This window comes from Mustelus asterias, chromosome 15 (genome assembly GCF_964213995.1).
Source record: "Mustelus asterias chromosome 15, sMusAst1.hap1.1, whole genome shotgun sequence".
Classification (NCBI taxonomy): Eukaryota; Metazoa; Chordata; class Chondrichthyes; order Carcharhiniformes; family Triakidae; genus Mustelus; species Mustelus asterias.
In genome coordinates this window covers 74,537,682-74,563,200 of record NC_135815.1, presented here as the reverse complement: position 1 = coordinate 74,563,200, position 25,519 = coordinate 74,537,682, and the positions used below count along the sequence as shown (strand labels likewise).

Below are 25,519 nucleotides of genomic sequence, written 5' to 3'. Positions count from 1 at the left end.
TTTTTGTTGTATTTAGTGGTCTCTCTCATCAAAACAGCAAATGATAGCATTTCAAGAAGTATGGGGAACAAAGTTTCCTCTCCAGGCAGGTCCCCTTGTGGATGTGTGCTTCTCCCTGCCCAAATTCCTTCTTTCACTACACTCGGGTGATCCAATACACTGCGGTGCAGGAACAGGAAAACCTGTCCCATAAAGAGTTGAGAGTTGGAATAGCAAACATTGGCCAACCATTCTTGTACATGAAATTATGCTCCATTCATAATTCCAAGTAAACTATGTTGGTACTGAAGAGATACAGCACATAGAAAGTTTGACAGTTATGAAGTGAGCAAAACACATATGATAATGGTTCTGTGATACTGTAGAAATCCCTGGTTACCCACAATGAGACTAATATACCATGATGGATAGATAACTCTGCAAATAAAGGATGAGATCAATACAGTAGTACTCCACCCTGTCAGTATCATTTCCTTGACCTTCAACAGCAATTGATTCCTATCTGTCCATGACTTAATGTGGACTACTAAGAAAGACAGGGTGCTCAAGAAATGTAGAGCCAATACTATCTCCTGTGGCAATGGTATGGTCCGTGGCAGTGGGAGGCAGCTAAGTGCATCTGCATTCGAGATCTGTGTTCCCGGCCTATGCTGGAAATGATAGCTGTATGCTGCCAGTAGCAAAACCCATCTCTGCACTCTGGCCGAAGCAGGAGGCAGCACGGGCAACTAGTCTCCCAGAAAAGTTCCAACGATAGCTTATAGTCTGACACGATGGTGAAATGCCATCCATAGATGTACTGGTGAAATTTCTTCACAGCATAAATGACTGCTAGGCTTACTTTGTTGATTTGTGAGTACCTTTTCTCAGCATCTGACAAAGTCCTCGAAGCAACCGCAATTGGCCTCTCCACCCCATTTGCCATTCTATGGGATAGAATTGTGAGGCATCACAAGTGACTACTAATGGCTTGTTTAGGTCAAAATGCACAAGCAATGCCGACATTTCTGAAGCATGTTTGATTTGGGCAAAAGCCTCTTTCTACTTCCATCGCTGATGCTTTCTTAAAAGCAGGTGTAGTGGAGTCAGAATTGTTAATACGTTCGGCAAGAATTTTCCCTAGTAACTGACCATCCCTAGGAATGACTTCAGTTCTGTCACATTTCTAGGCGCTAGCACTCACATAATAGCTTTCACCTTATCTTCATGGGGATGCAACCCCTTTGCATCCACTTTGAAACCAAGGTACGTGCCCTTGTCAGCTTAAAAGGTGCATTTCTCACATTTTAAATGTGTGCCAGCTTCATTAAACCTCTTTAGGACCTCTTCCAGATTTGCACCATGTTCTTCAGGAGATGTGATGTAATCAAGATATCGTCCAAGTATACAGCCACTTTAGGAATTCCAGGCTCTCCACAAGCTCTTCATTGCGCGCTGAAAAATGGCCATCTGGTGTACTGAAAGAACCCCTTGTGGGTATTTATTGTGACTAACTTTCTGAAGTTCTCTTCGAGTTCCAGTTGTTAATAAACATGACTTAGGTCTAGCTTAGTATATTTGAGCTCCCCTACTAACTTGGCATAGAGGTCCTCTGTCCTCAGAATGGGGTAATGATCCAGCGGAGCGTCCCTGTTTGCTGTTAACTTGTAATTCCTGCAGATCTTCATACTACGGTCCAGTTTCAGGATGGGGTCAAAGGGCGCGACCCATTTGGAAAAATGCATATGTTTGATGATGCCCAAGTCTTTCAACCTTTTCTACCTCTACTTTCTGGTGTAACGCATACGGCATTGGGCAAGCTTGGAAAACCTATGTGCAGCCTCGGGGGTTAGGTAAGTTTTTGCTTTAACCCCATTTATCCGACCGAGTTCTCTCTGGATTACCTCCTGATATTGACATAGGAGTTCTTTGAAGCCCCCCATCTTAGACATTAAATATTTCCAGCCAGTTCAGTTTTATTTGTTTTAACCAGTCCCTCCCCATGGGACTGGGCCTCTGTCCGTCAATCACCATGATGAGTAGCTGAGCCAGTTAGGTCCTATATGATACTGATATGGAGGTTGTCCCCACTATCTTTAGTGTCTCTCCATTGAGATCGCCAAAGTAGCCTCAGAATGGCTAAGACTTAAAGGTTGCAGTCCCTTATGGAGATGCTTCACCTATGACAGTGGCCGAGCACCTGTGTCGACCTCCATCTTCAGGGGCAGCCGTTAACCATTAAAACAATCTCAATTGGAGGTATCTTGCTCAGTTGGAGCTGATTAAATGTGAAAGCTTCAGGTCCCTCCTTTGGTTCCTCCACCAGCTTATTTACATGCATTGTATTCATGATTTCCTTTCGTTTGGAGTATTCTGTGCAACCTGCTTTGCTTTACACCTAGCTTGTAGGTGATCCTTCTTTCTGCATCTGAAGCAGATAAGATTCTTGCATCGACACGTCTCTTAGGGTGGTCTCCCCTACACCAAAAGCATCTCTCAGACCTTGGTGATGAATAACTCTTTTCAGGCTCCACTGCACCCTCACTCGGACTATTCCGAGCATCAGTCTTTTCCCACCACAACTGGTTCACTTCACTCTGCACACCTTGCAGCTCACACATGCTTTGCTCAGTGCATTCAGTTGCTCAGGCCATCTCTGCTTTTTCTGTGAAAAGTTGGTTTCAGCAAGCAGCTTCTTTCGTTTATCAAGGTTACTGATTCCACAAACCAAACAATCCCTCAACATGTGGGCGGCACAGTGGCAATGTGGTTAGCACTGCTGCCTCACAGCGCCAGGGACCTGAGTTCGATTCCTGGCTTGTGTCACTGTCTGTATGGAGTCTGCACGTTATCCCCGTGTCTGCATGGGTTTCCTCCAGGCGGTCCAGTTTCTTCCCACAGTCCAAAGATGTGTGGAATAGGTGGATTGACAATACCAAATTGCCCCTTAGTGTCAGGAGGATGAGCGAGCGTAAATACATGAGGTTATGGGGATAGAGCTTGGGTGTGATTGTGTTCAGTGCAGACTCAATGGGCCGAATGGCCTTCTTCTGCACTGTAGCATTCTATGATCTATGTGTCCTAACAAAGGCCCATCTGGTGAACTGGTGTGACAACAAAAATCTCTCCCTCAACGTCAACAAAACAAAGGAGATAATCATTGACTTCAGGAAGCGTAGTGGAGAACATGCCCCTGTCTACATCAATGAGGACGAAGTAGAAATGGTTGATAGATTCAAGTTTTTAGGTGTCCAGATCACCAACAACCTGTCCTGGTCCCCCCATCCCAATACTATAGTTAAGAAAGCCAACCAAAGCCTCTGCTTTCTCAGAAGACTAAAGAAATTTGGCATGTCAGCTACAACTCTGATCAATCTTTACAGATGCACCATAGAAAGTATCCTTTCTGGTTGTATCACAGCTTGGTATGGCTCCTGCTCTGTTCAAGGCCACAAGAAATTACAAAGGGTTGTGAACGAAGCCCAGTCGATCACTCATAGCAGCCTCCCATCCATTGACACTGTCTACACTTCCCACTGCCTTGGAAAAGAAGCAAGGGTAATTAAGGACTCCACGCACCCCGGACATACTCTCTTCCACCTTCTTCCGTAGGGAAAAAGATACAAAGATCTGAGGGGACGTACCAACCAACTCAAGAATGGCTTCATCCCTGCTGCCATTAGAGTTTTGAATGGACCTACCTCACATGTAATCCAGTGGGGATTACACCCCTCCCCATTTGGCCAGACTGCCCAAATGGGGAGGGGGGTCAGCCTGCTGGAGGGGTCGGCACTTCGGAGGGTGAGTCGGCATTGCGGGTGGGGGTTACTGTTGCTATTGGGATAGGTTCTGGAATGCCTTACTATCGTAGACAGTGAAATGTGTACTCAACTTCAACATTTTCAGCTAGTTAGTGTAAAAGGCAGTTTGTCCTAAAGATGCTAGTCGTTTTGAATGGAGATTGTGGCGGGCCAGCGTAGTGGGGGGTGCAGGCATGGCCCGGGAATGGTCAGGGTGCAGCGATCAGGCTGTGGAGAGCTGACACTGCGGAGGTCGCGGGGCTGGCCGGCAATTGAGCTGGCCAGGAATTGGTGAGGCTGTCAGTGCGGGGCTACTGTGTCAATCTTGGCACTGACAGATCGGAGCATGCACAATAGCCCACTCAGCGCTCTGATTTCAGAGGGAATAGGCCCCTCCCCTGCAATTAAATGATATTCACACTGGTGGCCTCTGCAGTGCACAGAGTGTGGGAGATTCTTCTCTGAACTCCCCATTGAAAAAAAACGCGTGAATTACTTAGAACTTGTTTGAGAGAATACCACCCAATACTTTTCACTGTATATTAGTACATGTGACAATAATAAATCAAATCAAATCAGACTCGCAATGGCTCAGCCAGCCGTCAAAGTCTGTCCACAAAGCCAGAGACCGTCTCTCCTGGCTCCCTAGCAGCAGAGTGGAATTTGCACCTTTGCATGATAACGGAAGGTTGGAGATCATAGTGGTCTTTAACTAAATTTACCAACTTGCCGAAGGTTTCTGAGTCTGGAGCTTCAGGTGGTGTCAAACTCCTCACCAGATTGTAAGTCTGTGGGCCACAGACTGTGAGTGGTATCACCTTCTCCTTCTCCGTGGCCGTTATTTCATTTACTGTGAAAATAAACACAGTCTGTCAATGTACTGCCTCCCAACACTCAACTTTGGGGTCAAATGACTCTATTTTCCCAAATAGCGGCATCTTTAAAATGAAGTCTGAACATTTTCTCCTTTGAACTTCAAGTGATCCTCACCCTCTAACTCTGTACTATGGGCTTTCGATGACGATCCAGTTTGCCCTCATCACTAGTGTAGTAACTCGAGGCAACTCAAAGTGGCAAATAACAAACTAAAAGATTTATTGACTGAGAAGTACTATGTACAAGTAAGGGTTTAATAGCACAACTGTACAGGTCTACACCTAACAATGCCCTGACTCCAACTGAAGCCTTTCAGCTCCAGGAATGGATGCCCTCGCTGCCGATTGGCCCAGATTTGCACGCTCGTGCTCCATTGGTTCTGGCCCAGTCACGTGACCTGCAAAGGCTCACCGATTAAAGGGGACCACACTGTCACAGTGAGGTTGTCCATTTGGACTGAAGAATGGAAAAGCAGAATATTACTTAAGTGGGGAGAGACTGCAGAATGCTATGGTACAGAGAGATCTGGATGCTCCTATCCATGAATCACAAAAAGTTAGCATGCAGGAACAGAAAGTCATTAGAAAGGATAAATTAACGTTGGCCATTATAGCAAAGGAGATGATGTATAAAAGTAGGACAGTGTATAAAACTGTACTGGACATTGATGAGATCGGACCTAGATTAATGTCTACAGTTTTTGTCTCCTTGCGTATAAAGGGATAAAGATGTATTGAAAGCAGTTCAGAGAAGGTTCGGCTTATTTCTAGGATGGAAGGGTTGTCTTATAAGGAAAGATTGCATATGTTGGTGTTAAGAGTGCTGGACCTGAACCCCAAGGTATATTATGACGTCAGATTAGACACCAACAATTGCTTTCATTTTGGGCATAAATGTGAGGAAAGGATGCATCGTCTCAGGAGTAGCTTGAACAATTTTAAACATGAAAATTAACAACTCTTAACTTCTAACTTATTACTAGTTCAGTTCCAATTAAGCAATATTTCTTTTATAGACTTAAACCCCACTTTCAAAATAGTTAGCAAACCCAGATATACTTGCTCTAATCTGGGTAACAGCCCTGGGGCTTTCAGAGAGCTTCTGCACAGAGAGAGACTCCAGACTTCTGTCTTTAACCAGCTGTAGTCAGCAACTGAACAGCAAACTGCTTTTCCTCTGCTACAAAACTAGCTCCTCCCATCTCTAATATCACATGACTATCTGACCCTGTATACCCAACTCACCTTCCACTACTTTAACCAAGAACCCACCCCCCCACCCACCACCACTGAGTCCTTTTCTTTGGTAAACAAAAGCGCATTAAGCATTCTGCTAAGTCAGTATCCTGCTTTCCAGCATCTGCTGTATTCCTACCAGACAAACTGACTGATTGTAGAAAAACACTCAATCTTAAAGCAGTGCCCTTCAAACATAAAATATATCAATAGCACAATAACATCACGTTGGACCTATACCCATTGTATTCACCATATCTCTTGGCATGGGGAGGCTTCTGATTGGCACAGGGAGCCTGAAAAGGAGACTCTGCTCCCTTACCCAGTCACTAGCCTGCCACGTTTCACTGAGTGGGCTGGTGACTAAGTGCTGGCCTCACCCTGCTGGGGATTGGACCCCAGCACCAGCAGCAGGAAGGCCTTGAATATCCATTAATTGACTAATTAAGGACCTCAATTGACCCTTCATCACCAGTGTACTATTCGCCAGGTCTAAAACCTTCCTAACAGCACTGTGTGTGTAATTATGCCACATGGACTGTGATAGTTCAAGAAGCGGCTTACCCTTCTCTTACCCAAACAAAATTTGTTCTTGCCAGTGATGCTCACCCTCCCATGAAGGAACTTAAAAAGTAATGCACGGGGCAGACGAAAGAGGCAGAAAGGCAATTGAGGTAACATCTTTAACACAACATCTATCATCAAAAATGATTCTACTAGGAGATGCCCAAGAACTCAGTGCCACAGGAGATGGCAACTCTCCAGGCAGATGGTCACAGATATGTGTTCTTGTCACTGAAGATACTGCACTTCACAGCCCTGGTCACCATGCTCTGCCAGCGGTCATCAAAGTTACTGTAACCTTGAACTTCTTCACCTCTCGCTTCTTTGAAGGATCAGCTGCAAACGTTTGTGGCATCTTGTTTGTGACACCCCTGGGTCTTGCAGGTCACTGATGCCTTCAGGAACAGAAAGCATTGGGTTTCACTGCCATCAGTGGATTCCCCCAGGTGCAAGACATCAATTTCTTAAGAACTGTCACCTCGCACATGGGATTTCCTTAATTCAATGCAACTAATAATATGATTCAGTAATTGTTAGCATTCATTTGGCAGCAGTATTTCATCATTTCCTTGTCAAGATTAAATTAATTAATAACCGGCACCATGCATCAGATTTCAGGACAATGGTCCAGATCTCATAATCTCCTCCTGATCCATAAGGAAACAAAAAACCAATTCAAATTATTTACATCTTTGGGCCTCGTATGGTGCTGAATCAACCTGCTGTACAATTGGCCCAGTGGGAAAGCCAGAATAGCAACCGCATACAGGTCTTGGATTCAAATTGCAGTTCACTCGGATGAAATAGTTTGAGCCTGACCTGCATATCCAAAGCAGGATTCCGCTATCTTCTGGCAGGTTTCCAATGCATGTATTAAATACAGCAAATTAAAATTATATCTCACAGGAAAGCAGAGAGATTGAAGAGGATAAGCTACTGCCCCGATTTTGAGTCACCCCCCCCCCCCCCTCAACCCCACTCCCCACCCCCATACCCTGCAATCTGCCAGGTTATAAACAATCTTTTATTCTTCCCCTCCCCTCTTAAATTCCTTAATTCCTCCCCTCTTAAATTCCTTAATTCCTCCCCTCTTAAAAATCATAAGTTTGCTTTCACAAGTAGTTTAAAATATTTTATTCAAACAGCTTGTAGGATTTTGAAATATCAGCATTTAGGCATTTTGTTTATGCATTTCTTCTGAATTTTAACCACAAACCCTTTGATTTAGTTCTGTTTCTTATATACCATCTTAATTTCATCTTTAGATTTCCTGTTTTCAAATATTTCTCAATTGAAGACAACTAGATTTTATATTCTTGACTTTATTTATATTTAGTCTTAGTCTGTCTTTTCTAAATAAGCTGTCTAGTCGAACAGCCTGAATGCACCTGGACTTTCGAATCATATCAGCTAATTTCCATCCACCATTTGCCAGATCATGTTGTTACCTGTTGTGTAAAGGTTACTTCCTATATCCAATTCCATCAAATTCCTTTTTGGTTCCTCGTGAAGTACTCTAAGAATACAAATGCCAACTGAATTGACCGATAGTTCTCTGCTTCCTTTGTTTCACGAATGCTTATTCTGAATGGGAATTCAGGACTCAATTTTCATTGACTTTAATTGGTGGAACATTGCACATTTCTTAGTGTAGGTCACCACTAATAGTGAAAGACTTATAATTATTTAATAATCCTTCAGCACATTTTCTTCCTACTCTTCCCATATCTGTTTCAGCCTGTGAGCAAAGTGAACAATTTGTTTTATTAATTCACAGTGTGAGTTAATGGCAGCAAGGCCAGCGTTTGTTGCCCATCTCTAATTAATCTTGAGAAGATGGAGTCAAGCTGCCTTCTTGAACTGCGGGGTGGGATTTTCCGGCCGTGCTTGTCCCAAGACTAGAAAACCCCGCCCAAGGTCAATGGGCCTTTGCATGGTCCGTGGCCCACCCACTACGATTTCCATGGCGGACAGGATGGGAAAATTCCTACAATGGCATAGCTACACTCATTGTGCTATTCAGAAGCTATTCCAAGATTTTAACCTATTGGCAGTGAAAGAACTGCGACATAATTCCAAGTCAGGCTTGAATTATAATTCCAAGTGTGCAGTGTGAAGGGCAACTTGGGGGTTCTGCTGCCCTTGGTCTTATAGATAGTAGAAGTCATGCATTTGGAAAGTGCTGTCAAGGAAAGCTTGGTGATTTGCTGAAAGACACAGGATACTGGATGTCCTGGTTTCCAATAATGGCACAGCCTCTACTAGCACTCAATCAAATGTCTTTTGGAAGTCCATGTAGACCTCATTAGTGGCATTGCACTAATCAATTCTCTCTGTTGCCTCTTCAAAAAACTCCAGCAAGTTTGCTCAACACAATTTGCTCTTAAGAGATTCCTGCTGGCTTTCTTTAATTAACCCACATTTGTCCATGTGACTATTAATTTTGTCCCAAATTATTGTTTCTAGAAATTTCCCCACCAAAGAAAGAAGGAAAGTAGGAAAGAACTCAAACGGGGAATTAGAAGAGCAAAAAGGGGTCACGAAATGTTCTTGGCAGACAGGATTAAGGAGAATTCCAAGGCATTTTATTCATATGTTAGGAACAAAAGGGTTGTCAGGGAAAAAGTCGGACCTATCAGGGACAAAAGTGGGGAATTATGCTTGGAGCCCAAAGAAGTAGGGGAGATCCTAAATGAATACTTTGCGTCGGTATTCACAAAGGAGAGGGATGTGTTGACTGGGAGTGTCTCGGAGGGGAGTGTTGAACCGTTGGAGAAAATCTCCATTACAAAGGAGGAAGTGTTAGGTTTGTTAGAGAATTTAAAGACTGACAAATCCCCAGGGCCTGATGGAATCTATCCAAGGCTGCTCAGGGAGACGAGAGATGAAATCGCTGGGCCTCTGACGCAAATCTTTGTCTCGTCACTGGACGCAGGTGAGGTCCCAGAGGATTGGAGGATAGCTAATGTGGTCCCGTTATTTAAGAAGGGTAGGAAGGATAACCTGGGTAATTATAGGCCGGTGAGCTTGACGTCCGTGGTGGGGAAGTTGTTGGAGAAGATTCTTAGAGATAGGATGTATGCGCATTTAGAAAGGAATAAACTCATTAACGATAGTCAGCATGGTTTTGTGAGAGGGAGGTCATGCCTCACTAACCTGGTGGAGTTTTTTGAAGAAGTGATCAAAATGGTTGACGAGGGAAGGGCCGTGGATGTCGTCTATATGGACTTTAGTAAAGCGTTTGACAAAGTCCCTCATGGTAGGCTGGTGAAAAAGGTTGGATCTCATGGGATAAAGGGGGAGGTGACTAAATGGGTGGAGAACTGGCTTGGTCACAGAAGACAGAGGGTGGTAGTGGAAGGGTCTTTTTCCGGCTGGAGGCCTGTGACTAGTGGTGTTCCGCAGGGCTCTGTATTGGGACCTCTGCTGTTTGTGATTTATATAAATGATCTGGAAGAAGGTGTAACTGGGGTGATCAGTAAGTTTGCGGACGACACAAAATTGGCAGGACTTGCAGATAGTGAGGAGCATTGTCAGAAGCTACAGAAGGATATAGATAGGCTGGAAATTTGGGCAAAGAAATGGCAGATGGAGTTCAATCCTGATAAATGCGAAGTGATGCATTTTGGTAGAAATAATGTAGGGAGGAGCTATATGATAAATGGCAGAACCTAAAGGGTGTAGATACGCAGAGGGACCTGGGTGTGCAAGTCCACAGATCCTTGAAAGTGACGTCACAGGTGGAGAAGGTGGTGAAGAAGGCATATGGCATGCTTGCCTTTATAGGACGGGGCATAGAGTATAAAAGTTGGGGTCTGATGTTGCAGATGTATAGAACGTTGGTTCGGCCGCATCTGGAATACTGCGTCCAGTTCTGGTCGCCACACTACCAGAAGGACGTGGAGGCTTTGGAGAGAGCACAGAGGAGGTTTACCAGGATGTTACCTGGTATGGAGGGGCTTAGTTATGAGGAGAGATTGTGTAAACTGGGGTTGTTCTCCCTGGAAAGACGGAGGATGAGGGGAGACTTAATAGAGGTGTATAAAATTATGAAAGGCATAGATAGGGTGAACGGTGGGAAACTTTTCCCCAGGTCGGTGGTGACATTCACGAGGGGTCATAGGTTCAAGGTGAAGGGGGGGAGGTTTAACACAGATATCAGACGGACATATTTTACACAGAGGGTGGTGGGGGCCTGGAATGCGCTGCCAGGCAAGGTGGTGGAGGCGGACACACTGGGAACGTTTAAGACTTATCTAGACAGCCATATGAACGGAGTGGGAATGGAGGGATACAAAAGAATGGTCTAGTTTCGACCAGGGAGCGGCGCGGGCTTGGAGGGCCGAAGGGCCTGTTCCTGTGCTGTATTGTTCTTTGTTCTTGTTCATCGAAGTTAGAATAACTGGCCTGTTGTTACTGGAGGAGAGAGAATTAGAGAGGTACAGAGGTTTAGGGAAGGAATTCAAGCGTTTTGGGTCTCAGTTCCTGGAGGCTCAGCCAGAATTAGAGGAATGCAGAGTCCCTGCAGTGTTGTAGGGCTAGCTGAAATTACAGAGATAGGTTGAGATCATTGAGCAATGTGAACATGAGGAAGAAGTGTTGCGGTGCACTGTTAAACAGGTAACACAAATACAAGATGCTTGCTGGGAACTTGGTACATGCATACAACAAATTTCTTCAGCTCATTCATAGAATCCTACAGTGCAAAAGGAGGCCTTTTGACCCATCGGGTCTGCCTCGACTCTCCGACAGAGCATCTTACCCAAGCTCTGTCCCCGTAACCCCACATATTTACCATAGCTAATCCCCCTACACATCTTGGTACACTAAGGGACAATTTAGCATAGTCAATTAATAGGAAAATAGTGAAAAGTCAATTAACCTCAGCACTGGCCCTCTCTGGCTCCAACTGGAGCTGAGGAATCTTTAACTTTATTACCATCGAACATTTCCTGGGCCTCTCCACTATCTTCAGAGCAGTACCACACTGCTCTAATGCTCTGGACAGTCTATTAGGATGTTTAAAGTTTGATAGTTTATTTATTAGTGTCATAAGTAGGCTTACATTAACACTGCAATTAAGTTAATGTGAAAATCCTTTAGTTGCGACACTCCGGCGCCTGCTCAGGTACACTGAGGGAGAATTTAGCATGGCCAATGCACCTAAACAGCAGGTCTTTCGGATTGTGGGAGGAAACCGGAGCGCCTGGAGGAAACCCATGCAGACACTGGGAGAACGTGCAGACTCCACACAGACAGTGACCCAAGCCAGGAATTGAATCTGGGTCCCGGGAGCTGTGAGGCAGCAGTGCTAACCACTGTGCCACCGTGGCAAGCTCTTACTAGAGTGATGCAAAGGCTACTTATGCTAAGACCCTATCTCTGTAATTTGAGATGCCTTGTTCACTTGGGTCTTCCACTGGTGAAAGAGCCCCACATGAATTTTGTGCTTAATGGTTTTCTTGTATCTTCACAGCCCAGTTAATTTTGCTTCTTTACTTAACAAATGTCACCTTTGTCTAAGATCTACTTGATCCATACCAATTGAAATTCAGCTATGGCATTGTTCACAGTGAGTTGGTTTTTGTGCTGTTTTAATAAGGACAAATACATTTTGACATTCTATAACTTATATATTATTGGCTACCAAAGTTCAGTAACCCTTTGGAGCTCCAAAGTGTAACTGCTGTGAAATTCTCAGGCCAATTAGAGGCTGTTTTTAGGCAGACCTTTCAGTCAAGCTTTTTCTAAGTGATTCATGGAGGTAAAAATTCTAATGTGAAAATTTTAGTATCTTTTGTCATGCACCATCACAGTTAATGGATAAAAATACAAGGTTGGAGAAATCCTGGAATTCCTCTGTTTAATCTTGCAGAACATTGTCATTGCAGATAAAGGAAAACATTCATATGCTGCAAGCAGAAAAGGAAATCAAGCACTTCATGGGTTTCCGCCCACATTTAGAGGCTTTTCTCTTAATGTACGTTTAATTTGCAGTTCTGTTCATGCTTATGCTAAACATCTGCTATGCACCATGATCAGCCTTGGGCCACATTTCTCCACATTAATAATGCTTGTCAGCCACAATCGCCACTTTTTAGATTGGCCAAAGCATTTCACTCCCAAGTGGGTCCGTTAAGTAAACAAAATCAGCTATCATACTGTTCAAACCTTCAGTCAACTCCATCCTTGCATTGCAGTTCTAAACATTGATCTGAATTATAACCTGGAGGAGCTTGCAGGTTTGTGTGTAAGATTTTGTGTGAATTTGTGTTTGGGCAGTGAGGGATGAAGGGGTTTTAAAACCAGCAAAAACGCATGCTTGCGATGGACCCTTTCGTTTTGTCGGCAATTGTGGTCAGTGTGCTTGGAAAGCCAGTCAGTGTGTCGCACATTGTCTACTGCAGTTCAATGATTTTCCTTTTCAAAGGCAGCCTCTTGGGTACTGCACCTCTATCCAGCTGAGCAGAGATTGGAAATGTGGACTATTGACCAACTACTCTTGCTCACTTGTGAAGTGTGAATCACAGGACGAAAGCCCCTTTATCTGTTTACGTGGCTCCAGTGAAGTGCACGTATCTGAGCTGGTGCACAATGTGCATGAGTCATGTGATAGCGCATCTTCACAAGAACTCAGCTCTTCTGAGCAATTGTTGGCACAACATACACCTTGATAAAGGCAAAACCCTGCAGATGTTGGAATCTGAAAGAAAAACAGAAAATACTGGAAAAACCCAGCAGGTCTGACAGCATCTGTAGAAAGAGAGTAGAGCCAATGATTCAAATGAGGACACCCTGACCCGAATCGTTGGCTCTATTCTCTCTCCACAGATGCTGTCAGACCTGCTATGTTTTTCTAGTATTTTCTGCTATTGCAACATACACCTACTTCTATTGCATGAATGAAGGTTCTATCAGAGACAAAAGACAAATTAGTACTGGGGATAAAGTAATAATGTTGTAATTTATTGTAATGAAAATGATCATATTGAATTAACTTTTGAAATCAAGTCACATAATCTAGCATCCTATTATTTAATTGTGTCACTAGATAGCTGGGGGGTTTCCTTCTCTTCATTCCTGATGCCCAGAGAAGCCGAAACTCCACCTATCTCTAGTTTCTCATCCTCTGCAATTGTGAGTTGGCAAATGTGTGGCAAGCCACCTCCATTTCTCTCCCTCTCATTCGTGTTTGTGCACATTTCACCTGCATCCAGGGAAAGAACAGCCCATAAATGACTATAATAGCATTCCACAAGTGAATGGTGAGCATTTGGTCAGGATGACCATGAGGGAGAGGTAAATTGTATGATACTGAGGTTGAATGATAGTGGTGGATCGATAGATGGGGATGAGAAAAAGTTCATAGAAGGAGAAGGATGGGTGGGCATGTAAGGTAAGTGGGTGTAATGAATAGTGTGATGGACTAGGCTTGACAAGATAGAGTGGCAGGATTGGGTTGATGTGCAAATTAGAATATAGGTGAATGTGCAACTGTGTTCACCTTTTCTGATCTGGCTGGGTTATTAAAACACTACCTGCCCTGAATCCAGGATTATGGCACTGCACTCCTGATGCTCATCTCCTGGGCCACCGTTACCACTCATTGAGCAGGATTTTCCGCCCGCACTCGCTCCAAAACCGGAAAATTCTGCCTGAGTTCAATGGACCTTTGCATGGTCCGCTCTCCCCCGCCCGCTACGATTCCCATGGCAGGTAGGACAGGAAAATTCTCCCTGTTGTGTCACTAGCAGATCTGGTGGAGCTTGCCAGAATGGGAATAGTAGGGGCGGGGCTAGGTGAATCAAACAGGAGTCCCTGAGTCAAATTTTCCAACATCTGGAAACGTATTCCTGAGAAGGGCCCAATGTGGGCATTCCATTCACTGGTGGCAGGAAGGTAATTAGGCTCATTAATGAACCATTTAAATTTAGTGGTGGTTGAGAGATTCTCCTCAACTCACTCAGCTCTCCCGTGACATTGGACATTTTAAACAGAAGAACATCATATGATTTTGTTTCATTTCTTCTCCTGCTCTTTTAGTGATCCAGTATTGGTATTTCCTTGTGTGGATCAACATGTCATATGCTTGGATTGCTTCCATTTATACTGTGTGACACGCCTGAATGACAGACAATTTATCCATGACCCGGAACTTGGATATTCCCTCCCCTGTGTAGGTGAGTGTTATATTGAAATGTGGGATATTACTGTTTTATCTTTTGTCAAATAGCATTGCTTTCACTAAAATTGAAAAAATGAATGTAGTTTTAACATCAACTCTGAATTTTAAAACCTTGTATACTCTACACTTGAAGTTTAAGTTTAATGGTACAGTTTAATAGTTTGACTGCCAGCATCAACATCACCATGAGAGAGAAGGTGGGAATTGGGTATTGATGGGAAATTATATTATAATTACAATATGATGGAGGCAATCTGTCGGGCAGGATTTAAATCATTACAGCTCGGGAAATGTTGACATGTTTTTGCCTTTCTCTCCCTATGGCTGCCAAAACCCTGACCCACACCTTCCTTGCCTGCAGAATTCATTTCTTGAATAGTGCTGTTGCCAGTTTCCAGACTTACATAAATTTCAGATAATTCCAAACTACAGAGTCTAAAACTGCTCACACATGAAATCATACAATTCTAATGGCCATGAATTCCCTGCTCTGAGGAGTGGGAAGAGTGCGGAACTCATTTCCACGTAGAGTGATTGAGGCAAATAACACAGACCCATTTGATGGGAAACTGGACAAACACATGAGGGAGAAAGGAAAAGAGGTTATGTTGATCGAGTGAAATGAAGTGAGAAGAGTTGGAGGAGGCTTGTGTGAAATATAATGATGGGCATTGATTGGTGGGACAAAATGACATATATTATTTGCATGCTAGCCACATTTGGATGCTTTGGGTGGGATTCTCCCAAAAGAATTCTAAGTCAAATTTGCATAAAAACTTTTTTTCCAGCGGGAATTTCAAAAGAATCTTCCATACTCTGTGGATCACAGAGAGACCTAGCTTGAATCACGATAGAAATCAGGGGTTGGGCCTATTACTGGTGGAGAGGCCGGCAGCATAGTGCTGAGTAGGCCATTGCGCATGCGCCAATCTGCCAGGATGGAGATCGGCACATGTGCAGTCGCCCCACACTGCCAGCCTCCTGATCACTGGCCAGCGTAATCGCTGACCAGCCCTGTGACCCCGCAACACTGTCCCTGCGATCCTCCCAACCACTGATCGCTGGACTCCCAACCACCCCTCTCCCCACTCCCAAGGCCGCCTCGATCCCCCTCCCTCCAGTTCTGACCCCCCTCCGATGACCAGCCCCAATCGCTGGCCCTCCTCCCTCTGTCACCGCCGAGTGCAGAGAGGCAGCGGGACCCCCTCCCATCCCCACCAATCTGTCCCACAGAGGCCCCACCCCCCAGTGCCAAGGTGTCCCCTGGGCATTGCCACTTTGCCCCTTGGGCCGTGTGGGGGGCCTAGCTTATCCTCCACCTCCTGGGGGGCCTCCATGGCCTCCCTTCACTCCAGTGGGGTCGGGGGTAAGTGTTAAGTTTTAACTTTTTATCTTATTCTACTTACCTGTTATAAGGGGTGAGAATATGGTTAATTAGGACAGTTAATCATCACAGCTTGGTTTGGGTTAATTTCTAATTTGTTGTTTCATTATTAAATGCTTATTATATCCTGAAAAAAATGTACCAGAGAAGTTACTGAGTCAAATGGCTTTGGAGGTTAGTATTAACATCAATAGATATGTTCATTAATTCCAGAGATGCTGCTCTTTCATTTCATGTTGAATAGAGATCATGGAACCTTCCTCTGGCTTGGAAAACTGTCGTGTACATTTTTGATGCTAACAAACTGCACACCCAACCCACATGTGACTGCACATGCCATTTATTTCCTTTCACACTGGGGTTGGGCTCACAGTGCAGTTTGCAAACCATGCTGGAATGCTTGAGGAATATCAGTTTGGAGGCAGACTGGTTAAAAGGCCTTCTGCAGTTCTCCAGTACACTATCCCAGCTTCCAACAGTATTTAAATGCCCCCCAAACCTTATTCCTCACCCTGCCTTCCACCCCATGCCAAACCATGCACCCTCTGATTTCCCATGCCACCTTTTTGCCCCCATGTAACCTCCATGTGCCTCAGATCACCCATACCACCCCATGTCACCTCTACATCCCATGCATCTTCCATAGCCACTCAAGCAGTATCCATAATGTACATTCCTCAGATTCCATGCAATATCAATGGAATATACTTTGGGGAATAAAAAAAACGCTCACCATATAATAAAAGCCCCGAGAACCTGAGAAAAAATATAATCGCGCATTCTGCCATTTGAAAAAACCTTGTAATACTTTCAATCCTATTTGCTTGTTGCGATAAACCAGAATCCACCTCATAGGGACAATCTGCTATTCTAGGAATATTTGTACTTTGAATGCTTTCTTCACTGGACTTGAAAGGTAATTTAGTTCTAGTAAGTAAACTGTGATATTTACATCTGGGTGTGGTAGCGTTTCACAAATGGCCATGCTTCTATTTTTTTCCTCTGTACTCCTGACCCTGCACCATTTTCCTCTGGTGTTTTTGAAGGTTGGAATGCTCAGAACCCACTGAGGTTAGGTTCCCCATTTCAAATGTGGGACCAGAGTCAGATTTCCTCCCATACACCATGTTCATCTGGTAGCACAGGATTTTAGAATTTTATTTTATTTCAGTTTCAAAGCGGAGAGACCTGTCAATCAATGTAAGGAGGCAGGTGGTTAGATTTTTTCAAGTGTATACATTTTTCCAAGTGTTAAAACCAGTTTATCACATAGACCCATTTAAATCACAGTAAATTTGATGACAGCACAGACCGACAGGACATTTTGTAACATTTTTCACTGCATTATGGTGCTTTCTCCATTGGAAAAGCAATGCAATATGCCTGAACAATATACAAAGCTGGTCAATGTAAGGGTTAACCTATCTTTAACAGACAGATCCCTACAATGAATTATTGAATTAAAAACATATCTACATCACAATACAGCACCTAATGGTGACATTTGAGGGTGCATAAACATTTTACACTTGCTTTTTCGAATGTTCCGGAGTCCTTGGCAGGCTTTCCATTTTCCTCATAAATTTTCAAACCTGACAAAATCCGGTTTTACCAGATGAACATGGCATGTGGGAGGAAATCTGTTTTTTTCCCTCTTTGAAGTGGTTTGCAAAAGAGGAAGTGAAACCAGAGGCTGTCAATCAGAATTAGATTCTGGGCGGAATTTTACCACCTCAGCCTACCTAACGCAAATGGCAGCGAGCTGGGAAAATATCCGATTTGGGCGGCACGGTAGCATAGTGGTTAGCACTGCTGCTTCACAGCTCCAGGGTCCCGGGTTCGATTCCCGGCTCGGGTCACTGTCTGTGTGGAGTTTGCACATTCTCCTCGTGTCTGCGTGGGTTTCCTCCGGGTGCTCCGGTTTCCTCCCACAGTCCAAAGATGTGCGGGTTAGGTTGATTGGCCAGGTTAAAAATTGTCCCTTAGAGTCCTGAGATGTGTTGGTTAGAGGGATTAGCGGTAAATATGTGGGGGTAGGGCCTGGGTGGGATTGTGGTTGGTGCAGACTCGATGGGCCGAATGGCCTCCTTCTGCAGTGTAGGGTTTCTATGATTCTATGATTCGTGCCAAACGGTTTGCGATCTTCCCAGCCTGTTTTGAGTGGTGCAAACTCCATCACGCCCAAAGCATCCACGAAGCTTATTAGCATGAGAGTGACTGGATTTCAATATCATTACTGAGCTCGGCACGCAATTGTCCACTATCCCAGCTGCTTCCCATCTCTCTGGCTTGACGTCAAACAGGCGTCAATTAGTGCAGGTCTTTAAAAGTGTGGCTCAGGCGCAGTTGTAGCAAAGGAGAGCTAGGAGGTGAATACTGCTCAGCACGGGAAGACACGGTGTATTCATCTGCTGCTATGTTGTGGGATAGGGTGGGGGCTTGCATGGATGTGGAAGATTGGGGACTGTGTCCTTGTGTCCACAGATCAGGGGTCACCACTGGCTTGTGACTCATGTTATGGGTACTGGTCACTGACTAACCTCCAAGAGGTTGTAAATGGGGTTGAGTCCCAACCCTACTAATGTTGCACTGGTTACCCTGCCATCAAGCTTTTAGGTGTTCAGATCACCAACAACCTGTCCTGGTCCCCCCATGCCGACACTATAGTTAAGAAAGCCCACCAAAGCCTCTACTTTCTCAGAAGATTAAGGAAATTTAACATGTCAGCTACGACTCTCACCAACTTTTACAGATGCACCATAGAAAGCATTCTTTATGGTTGTATCACAGCTTGGTATGGCTCCTGCTCTGCCCAAGACCGCAAGAAACTACAAAAGGTCGTGAATGTAGCCCAATCCATCACGCAAACCAGCCTCCCATCCATTGACTCTGTCTACACTTCCTGCTGCCTCGGCAAAGCAGCCAGCATAATTAAAGATCCCACGCACCCTGGATATTCTCTCTTCCACCTTCTTCCTTTGGGAAAAAGATACAAAAGTCTGAGGTCACGTACCAACCGACTCAAGAACAGCTTCTTCCCTGCTGCTGTCAGACTTTTGAATGGACTTACCTTGCACTAAGTTGATCTTTCTCTATACCCTAGCGATGACTGTAACACTACATTCTGCACTCTCTCGTTTCCTTCTCTATGAACGGTATGTTTTGCCTGGACACTGCGCAAGAAACAATACTTTTCACTGTATGTTAATACATGTGACAATAATAAATCAAATCAAATCAAAATCAAAAATCTGTCTGCTGGACAGGCTCTGTGGTTTATCATAGGCATTCCATCCCTGACCTCACTAACAGTAACAAGCAGGAAAATAAAAATAAATATAGGTGGCTAGAGGATGATAGACATCCATTGATTTGACAGCGGAATCCTTTAGGAGGCACTGCACATTGAACTTGATGCTGACAAAAGAATTCAAGAGCAATGGAGAGGGGTGCTTGCTGGGGGGTCTCAGCAACTTCAAATCAAAGCTGTGTGCATAAGTTGGGGCTGAGTGTGCAGCTGACTGGAACCCACCTCCCAGGTGAAATTGACATCTCCTCTCTGTCAGAGGACTTCAAAGGGGTCTGCTCTCTCCTGAAGCTTCTGACAATGAGAAAGGAAAATCTCTGCTGCAGAACGGAGTGCTGCAATGATTTTAAATCATGCCTGTGTGGTGTTGGGGTTTGGGGGGGTGGGGGGGGAAGTGCGGTGGAGAGGTGGGGGGTGAGGATGCCTCACATTGCTGAGGGGTCTTTTGTGCTTCTTCGACCCTCGGGGTCCAATACACCAGATGCTCACTTGTGAGGACCTGTATGAAAGCCTGCCCAGTGCAGATCTCGCAGGGGAGGCAAGTGAATAGCGAGGGCCATTTGACTCAGAAAGCATACTAATTAATCATATTCAAATCTGTGGTCTGGAATATGCATTAGGCAGGAACCTGATCAGGGCTGGCCCCGCAGCCTGTCGCAATGGGTTTGGCACTCAATGCAAAGCCAGCTTTTCCGGTGACTCACAATTCTCTGGGCCATCACGATTCGTAATGGGAGCTAGTGTGCCAGGAGAATCCCTCCTGTTTTTTCCACTCATGAATGAGTCTAAAACTAAGGGCTATAAATATGATAGTCACGAATAAATCCAAAAAAGAGATTCAGAAGAAATATATGCACTTAGAGAGCAATTAGAATGTGAAATGTACTACCACATGGAGTCATTGAAGTAAACAAATTGAAGCTACATAAGAACGCAAGGCAGCAAGAAAGATATATATGGATGTTGATAGGGTGAGATGAATTAGGCTGGGAGTAGACTCACATGGAGCATAAAAACACTTGCATCAACTTGTTGGGTTGAATAGCCTTGTTCCATGTTGTAAATGTTACATAATATTATCCGCTGTAAATCTAAACCCACACTTCACAACAAGTGATTCATTGTCACTCACCCAGTTCTAACTAGAACCAAAAAATAAAGTAGTATAAAATCACTAATCCTGTACTCCTGATAAGGAGCCATAGGGAATGTGTTTTGGAGATAGTATTATAGCGCTGCAATGCTGATTCTCTAATCTGCAATTACTTTGAACATGCTTCCTTTCTGGAAATGGGGTCATTGGTTAACTCACCTCTATTGAGCACTCTTTTCACCATTTTTTCAGTTCCACTTGTTAGTTATTTGTCAATGTGCAATAGAAACAAAGTATGTCACAAAAACCCACAATTTGTATTCAACTTGTGCTGCCGATCATAACTTATGGCAACATTGTTACTTATGGGTCATCTTGTTCGCTGATTAGTGGAATATAAATTATGTCCCATGGGTCTTTTTGGTACAGATTGCAAGATGCTCTCTCTTCCTTGAAGAGTTTCAACATTCGTTTAATAGTTTCCTATCATAATTTTTCCTTGGGTCTGTCTTGATTCTTGCGAGAGTATGACTGTTGCTGCTTGACTCGTATTATAGGTCCATCATGTACCATAGCAATTATAGGATTCTTCTCCCCTGAATCATTCATTACAAGGTTTACACTTACACAAGAGTTCTGTTAAAAACTGCTATCCCTTGTCTTTGGATGCATCTGCGCCTTGCAATGGAACATTCATATTATTATAAGGTGCTTGACTCCCAAGGTCGCTGTTATAATGAGGACAGTGTATATTCTTGTTTATTTGTCACTGTGTTCTGTTATATAGAAAATCATGAATAACTGAAAATAGCTACAGTTTAATCAGGGTGTTCAAAGAATGTGACACCAAATATTGGGTGATCTTTAATCATCTGAACTTCAAGACGATTGTGTTGAAGTCATTCCTGAATGTTTTTAATTGCTTTTTATTCCAGTTATATATGGGAGTGTTACACTGGGGTTACTTTTTTGCTGCAACAATTGCAACCTGATAATGTGCCCGTGATGCATTGATACATCGGCTATGAAGGGCTTGTGAAATCAGTAATCTAGAATTATTGGGTGGGTGCGGTATCTAAAATTAATTACTGAGCAATTGTGTGATATATATGCAACATATTTTTAAAAATTAATTGTATTTTCCTTCACCAATGCTTCAGTTAAGGATGATGAATTGATTTTGATAGTTGTCATTTGCCTCAGGCATTTTCTGAAATTTGTGCAAAAAGGAAATATATGGAGGTTTGAGAACATAAATATTTAAATAAGTAAAGGACATGGTGTGCCACACACAGGGGAGGATTTTTTTTCAACAATGGCATAAACTCACAGGGGGTCTCACCTCAAGGGCCACTGCAGTTTCACCCAGACACCTCACCCTCTATTTACTTAGCAACACTCCTCTAGATCTTTTTCACTTCAGAATGTGGCTTATCTTCTGCTCTCAACACTTGTGCCACTTTCTCTTTCCTTCCAAGCTAATATTTAGCGCACAGCACCTATGTGAAAACAACAAGGTTATTTTGATGGGGATCTTTGATAAACTGAACAGGAATCACCGTGTGGCTTTGAGTCCAACTTGATAGACATCTGAAATTGTGAAGAGACTTTCCCAGGGGAGATCAGTGGAACCCCTGGAGAAGCAGCATAAATGGCCAAAACCAATCCATTTTGTTCAGGGTCTCTGATGAAATGACTGATGAGAGATTCGGATGACTTGGGAAAATTACCCAGGGATTTAAAACAGGAATTTACCCGGGGATTTAAAACAGGAATTTACCCGGGGATTTAAAACAGGAATTTCGGGAGCTGGGCTGGAAGCTGAGAGCCAAGACAAAACATGTGGTCATCTCTGGTACGTTACCGGTGCCACGTGATAGCGAGTTGAGGAACAGGGAGAGAGTGCAGTTAAACATGTGGTTGCAGGGATGGTGTAGGAGGGAGGGTTTCAGATACGTGGATAATTGGAACACATTTTGGGGAAGGTGGGACCAGTACAAACAGGACGGGGTGCACCTGAACCAGAGGGGCACCAATATCCTGGGAGGGAAATTTGATGTAGCTCTTCAGGGGGGTTTAAACTAATTTGTCAGGGGAGTGGGAAAAGGAGTTGTAGTCCAGAAGTCAGTGTTGAGGGTGGTGAGGTATTGGGGAAGGTATCAAGGTCAAGGGTGGGTACCGGTAGACAGGAAGGTGGGTTGAAGTGTATCTACTTCAAGGCAAGGAGCATCCGGAACAAGGTAGATGAACTTGGGGCGTGGATTGGTACTTGGGACTACGATGTTGTGGCCATTACGGAGACGTGGGTAGAACAAGGACAGGAATGGTTGTTGGACGTTCCGGGGTATAGATGTTTCAGTAAGCGTAGGGAAGCTGGTAAAAGAGGTGGAGGAGTAGCATTGTTAATCAAGGATAGTTTAACGGCTGCGGAAAGGCACTTCGAGGGGGATCTGCACACTGAGGTAATATGGGCTGAAGTTAGAAATAGGAAAGGAGCGGTCACGTTGTTAGGAGTTTACTATAGGCCCCCAAATAGTAATAGAGATGTGGAGGAAGAAATTGCTAAGCAGGTTATGGATAGGTGTGGGGGTCACAGGGTAGTTGTCATGGGGGACTTTAACTTTCCAAATATTGACTGGAACCTTTGTAGGTCAAATAGTTCGGATGGGGCAGTTTTTGTGCAGTGTGTGCAGGAGGGTTTCCTGACACAATATGTGGATAGGCCGACAAGAGGTGAGGCCACATTGGATTTGGTACTGGGAAATGAACCGGGCCAAGTGTTAGATTTGGTTGTGGGAGAGCACTTTGGAGATCGTGACCACAATTCGCTGTCTTTTGTTATTGCAATGGAGAGGGATAGGGCCATACGGCAGGGCAAGGTTTACAATTGGGGGAGAGGTAATTATGATGCGATTAGGCAAGAATTAGGGGGCATAAGATGGGAACAGAAACTGTCAGGGAAAGGCACTAATGAAAAGTGGAACGTTTTCAAGGAACAAATACTGGGTGTCCTTGATGGGTATGTCCCTGTCAGGCAGGGAGGAAATGGCCGAGTGAGGGAACCATGGTTCACGAAAGAGGTGGAATGTCTTGTGAAAAGGAAGAGGGAAGTTTATGTAGGGATGAGGAAACAAGGTTCAGATGGCTCAATTGAGGGTTACAAGTTAGCAAGGAATGAGCTGAAAAAGGGGCTTAGGAGAGCTAGGAGGGGACATGAGAAGTCCTTGGCGGGTCAGATCTAGGAAAACCCCAAGGCTTTTTACTCTTTTATGTGAGGAATAAAAGAATGACCAGGGTGAGGTTAGGGCCGGTCAAGGACAATAGTGGGAACCTGTGTATGGAGTCAGTAGAGATAGGCGAGGTGATAAATGAATACTTTTTTTCAGTGTTCACCAAGGAGAGGGGCCATGTTTTTGAGGAAGAGAAGGTGTTACAGGCTAATAGGCTGGAGGAAATAGATGTTCGGAGGGAGGATGTCCTGGCAGTTTTGAATAAACTGAAGGTCGATAAGTCCCCTGGGCCTGATGGAATATATCCTAGGATTCTTTGGGAGGCAAGGGATGAGATTGCAGAGCCTTTGGCTTTGATCTTTGGGTCCTCATTGTCCACAGGGATGGTGCCAGAGGACTGGAGAGTGGCGAATGTTGTTCCTCTGTTTAAGAAAGGGAATAGAAATGACCCTGGTAATTATAGACCGGTTAGTCTTACTTCGGTGGTTGGTAAATTGATGGAAAAGGTCCTTAGGGATGGGATTTACGACCATTTAGAAAGATGCGGATTAATCCGGGATAGTCAGCACGGATTCGTGAAGGGGAAGTCGTGCCTCACAAATTTGATTGAATTTTTTGAGGAGGTAACTAAGTGTGTTGATGAAGGTAGGGCAGTTGATGTCATATACATGGATTTTAGTAAGGCGTTTGATAAGGACCCCCATGGTCGGCTTATGATGAAAGTAAGGAGGTGTGGGATAGAGGGAAAGTTGGCCGATTGGATAGGTAACTGGCTATCTGATCCACATCATATCTGATCGAAGACAGAGGGTGGTGGTGGATGGAAAATTTTCAGACTGGAGGCAGGTTGCGAGTGGAGTGCCACAGGGATCAGTGCTTGGTCCTCTGCTCTTTGTGATTTTTATTAATGACTTAGAGGAGGGGGCTGAAGGGTGGATCAGTAAATTTGCTGATGACACCAAGATTGGTGGAGTAATGGATGAGGTGGAGGGCTGTTGTAGGCTGCAAAGAGACATAGATAGGATGCAAAGCTGGGCTGAAAAATGGCAAATGGAGTTTAACCCTGATAAATGTGAGGTGATTCATTTTGGAAGGACTAATTTAAATGTGGATTACAGGGTCAAAGGTAGGGTTCTGAAGACTGTGGAGGAACAGAGAGATCTTGGGGTCCATATCCACAGATCTCTAAAGGTTGCCACTCAAGTGGATAGAGCTGTGAAGAAGGCCTATAGTGTGTCAGCTTTTATTAACAGCGGGTTGGAGTTTAAGAGCCGTGGGGTTATGCTGCAACTGTACAGGACCTTGGTGAGACCACATTTGGAATATTGTGTGCAGTTCTGGTCACCTCACTATAAGAAGGATGTGGAAGCGCTGGCAAGAGTGCAGAGGAAATTTACCAGGATGCTGCCTGGTTTGGAGGGTAGGTCTTATGAGGAAAGGTTGAGGGAGCTAGGGCTGTTCTCTCTGGAGTGGAGGAGGCTGAGGGGAGACTTAATAGAGGTTTATAAAATGATGAAGGGGATAGATAGAGTGAACGTTCAAAGACTATTTCCTCGGGTGGATGGAGCTATTACAAGGGGGCATAACTATAGGGTTTATGCTGGGAGATATAGGAAGGATATCAGAGGTAGCTTCTTTACGCAGAGAGTGGTTGGGGTGTGGAATGGACTGCCTGCAGTGATAGTGGAGTCAGACACTTTAGGAACACTTAAGCAGTTATTGGATAGGCACATGGAGCACACCAGGATGATAGGGAGTGGGATAGCTTGATCTTGGTTTCAGATAAAGCTCGGCACAACATCGTGGGCCGAAGGGCCTGTTCTGTGCTGTACTGTTCTATGTTCTATAACTTTTATAACCAAAAGT

General features: G+C 44.3%; 1 protein-coding gene across 3 annotated transcripts in view; it reads left to right on the top strand.

The window, feature by feature from the left end:
- The window catches only part of prkn (parkin RBR E3 ubiquitin protein ligase), a 1,119,547-nt gene that overhangs the window by 663,694 nt on the left and 430,334 nt on the right, over nt 1-25,519 (top strand). For all 3 annotated transcript variants that reach the window (XM_078230130.1, XM_078230129.1, XM_078230132.1), the window contains exon 7: nt 14,498-14,634. In XM_078230130.1, the coding sequence (XP_078086256.1) occupies nt 14,498-14,634 (137 nt within the window). The remainder of the gene's footprint in view (nt 1-14,497; nt 14,635-25,519) is intronic.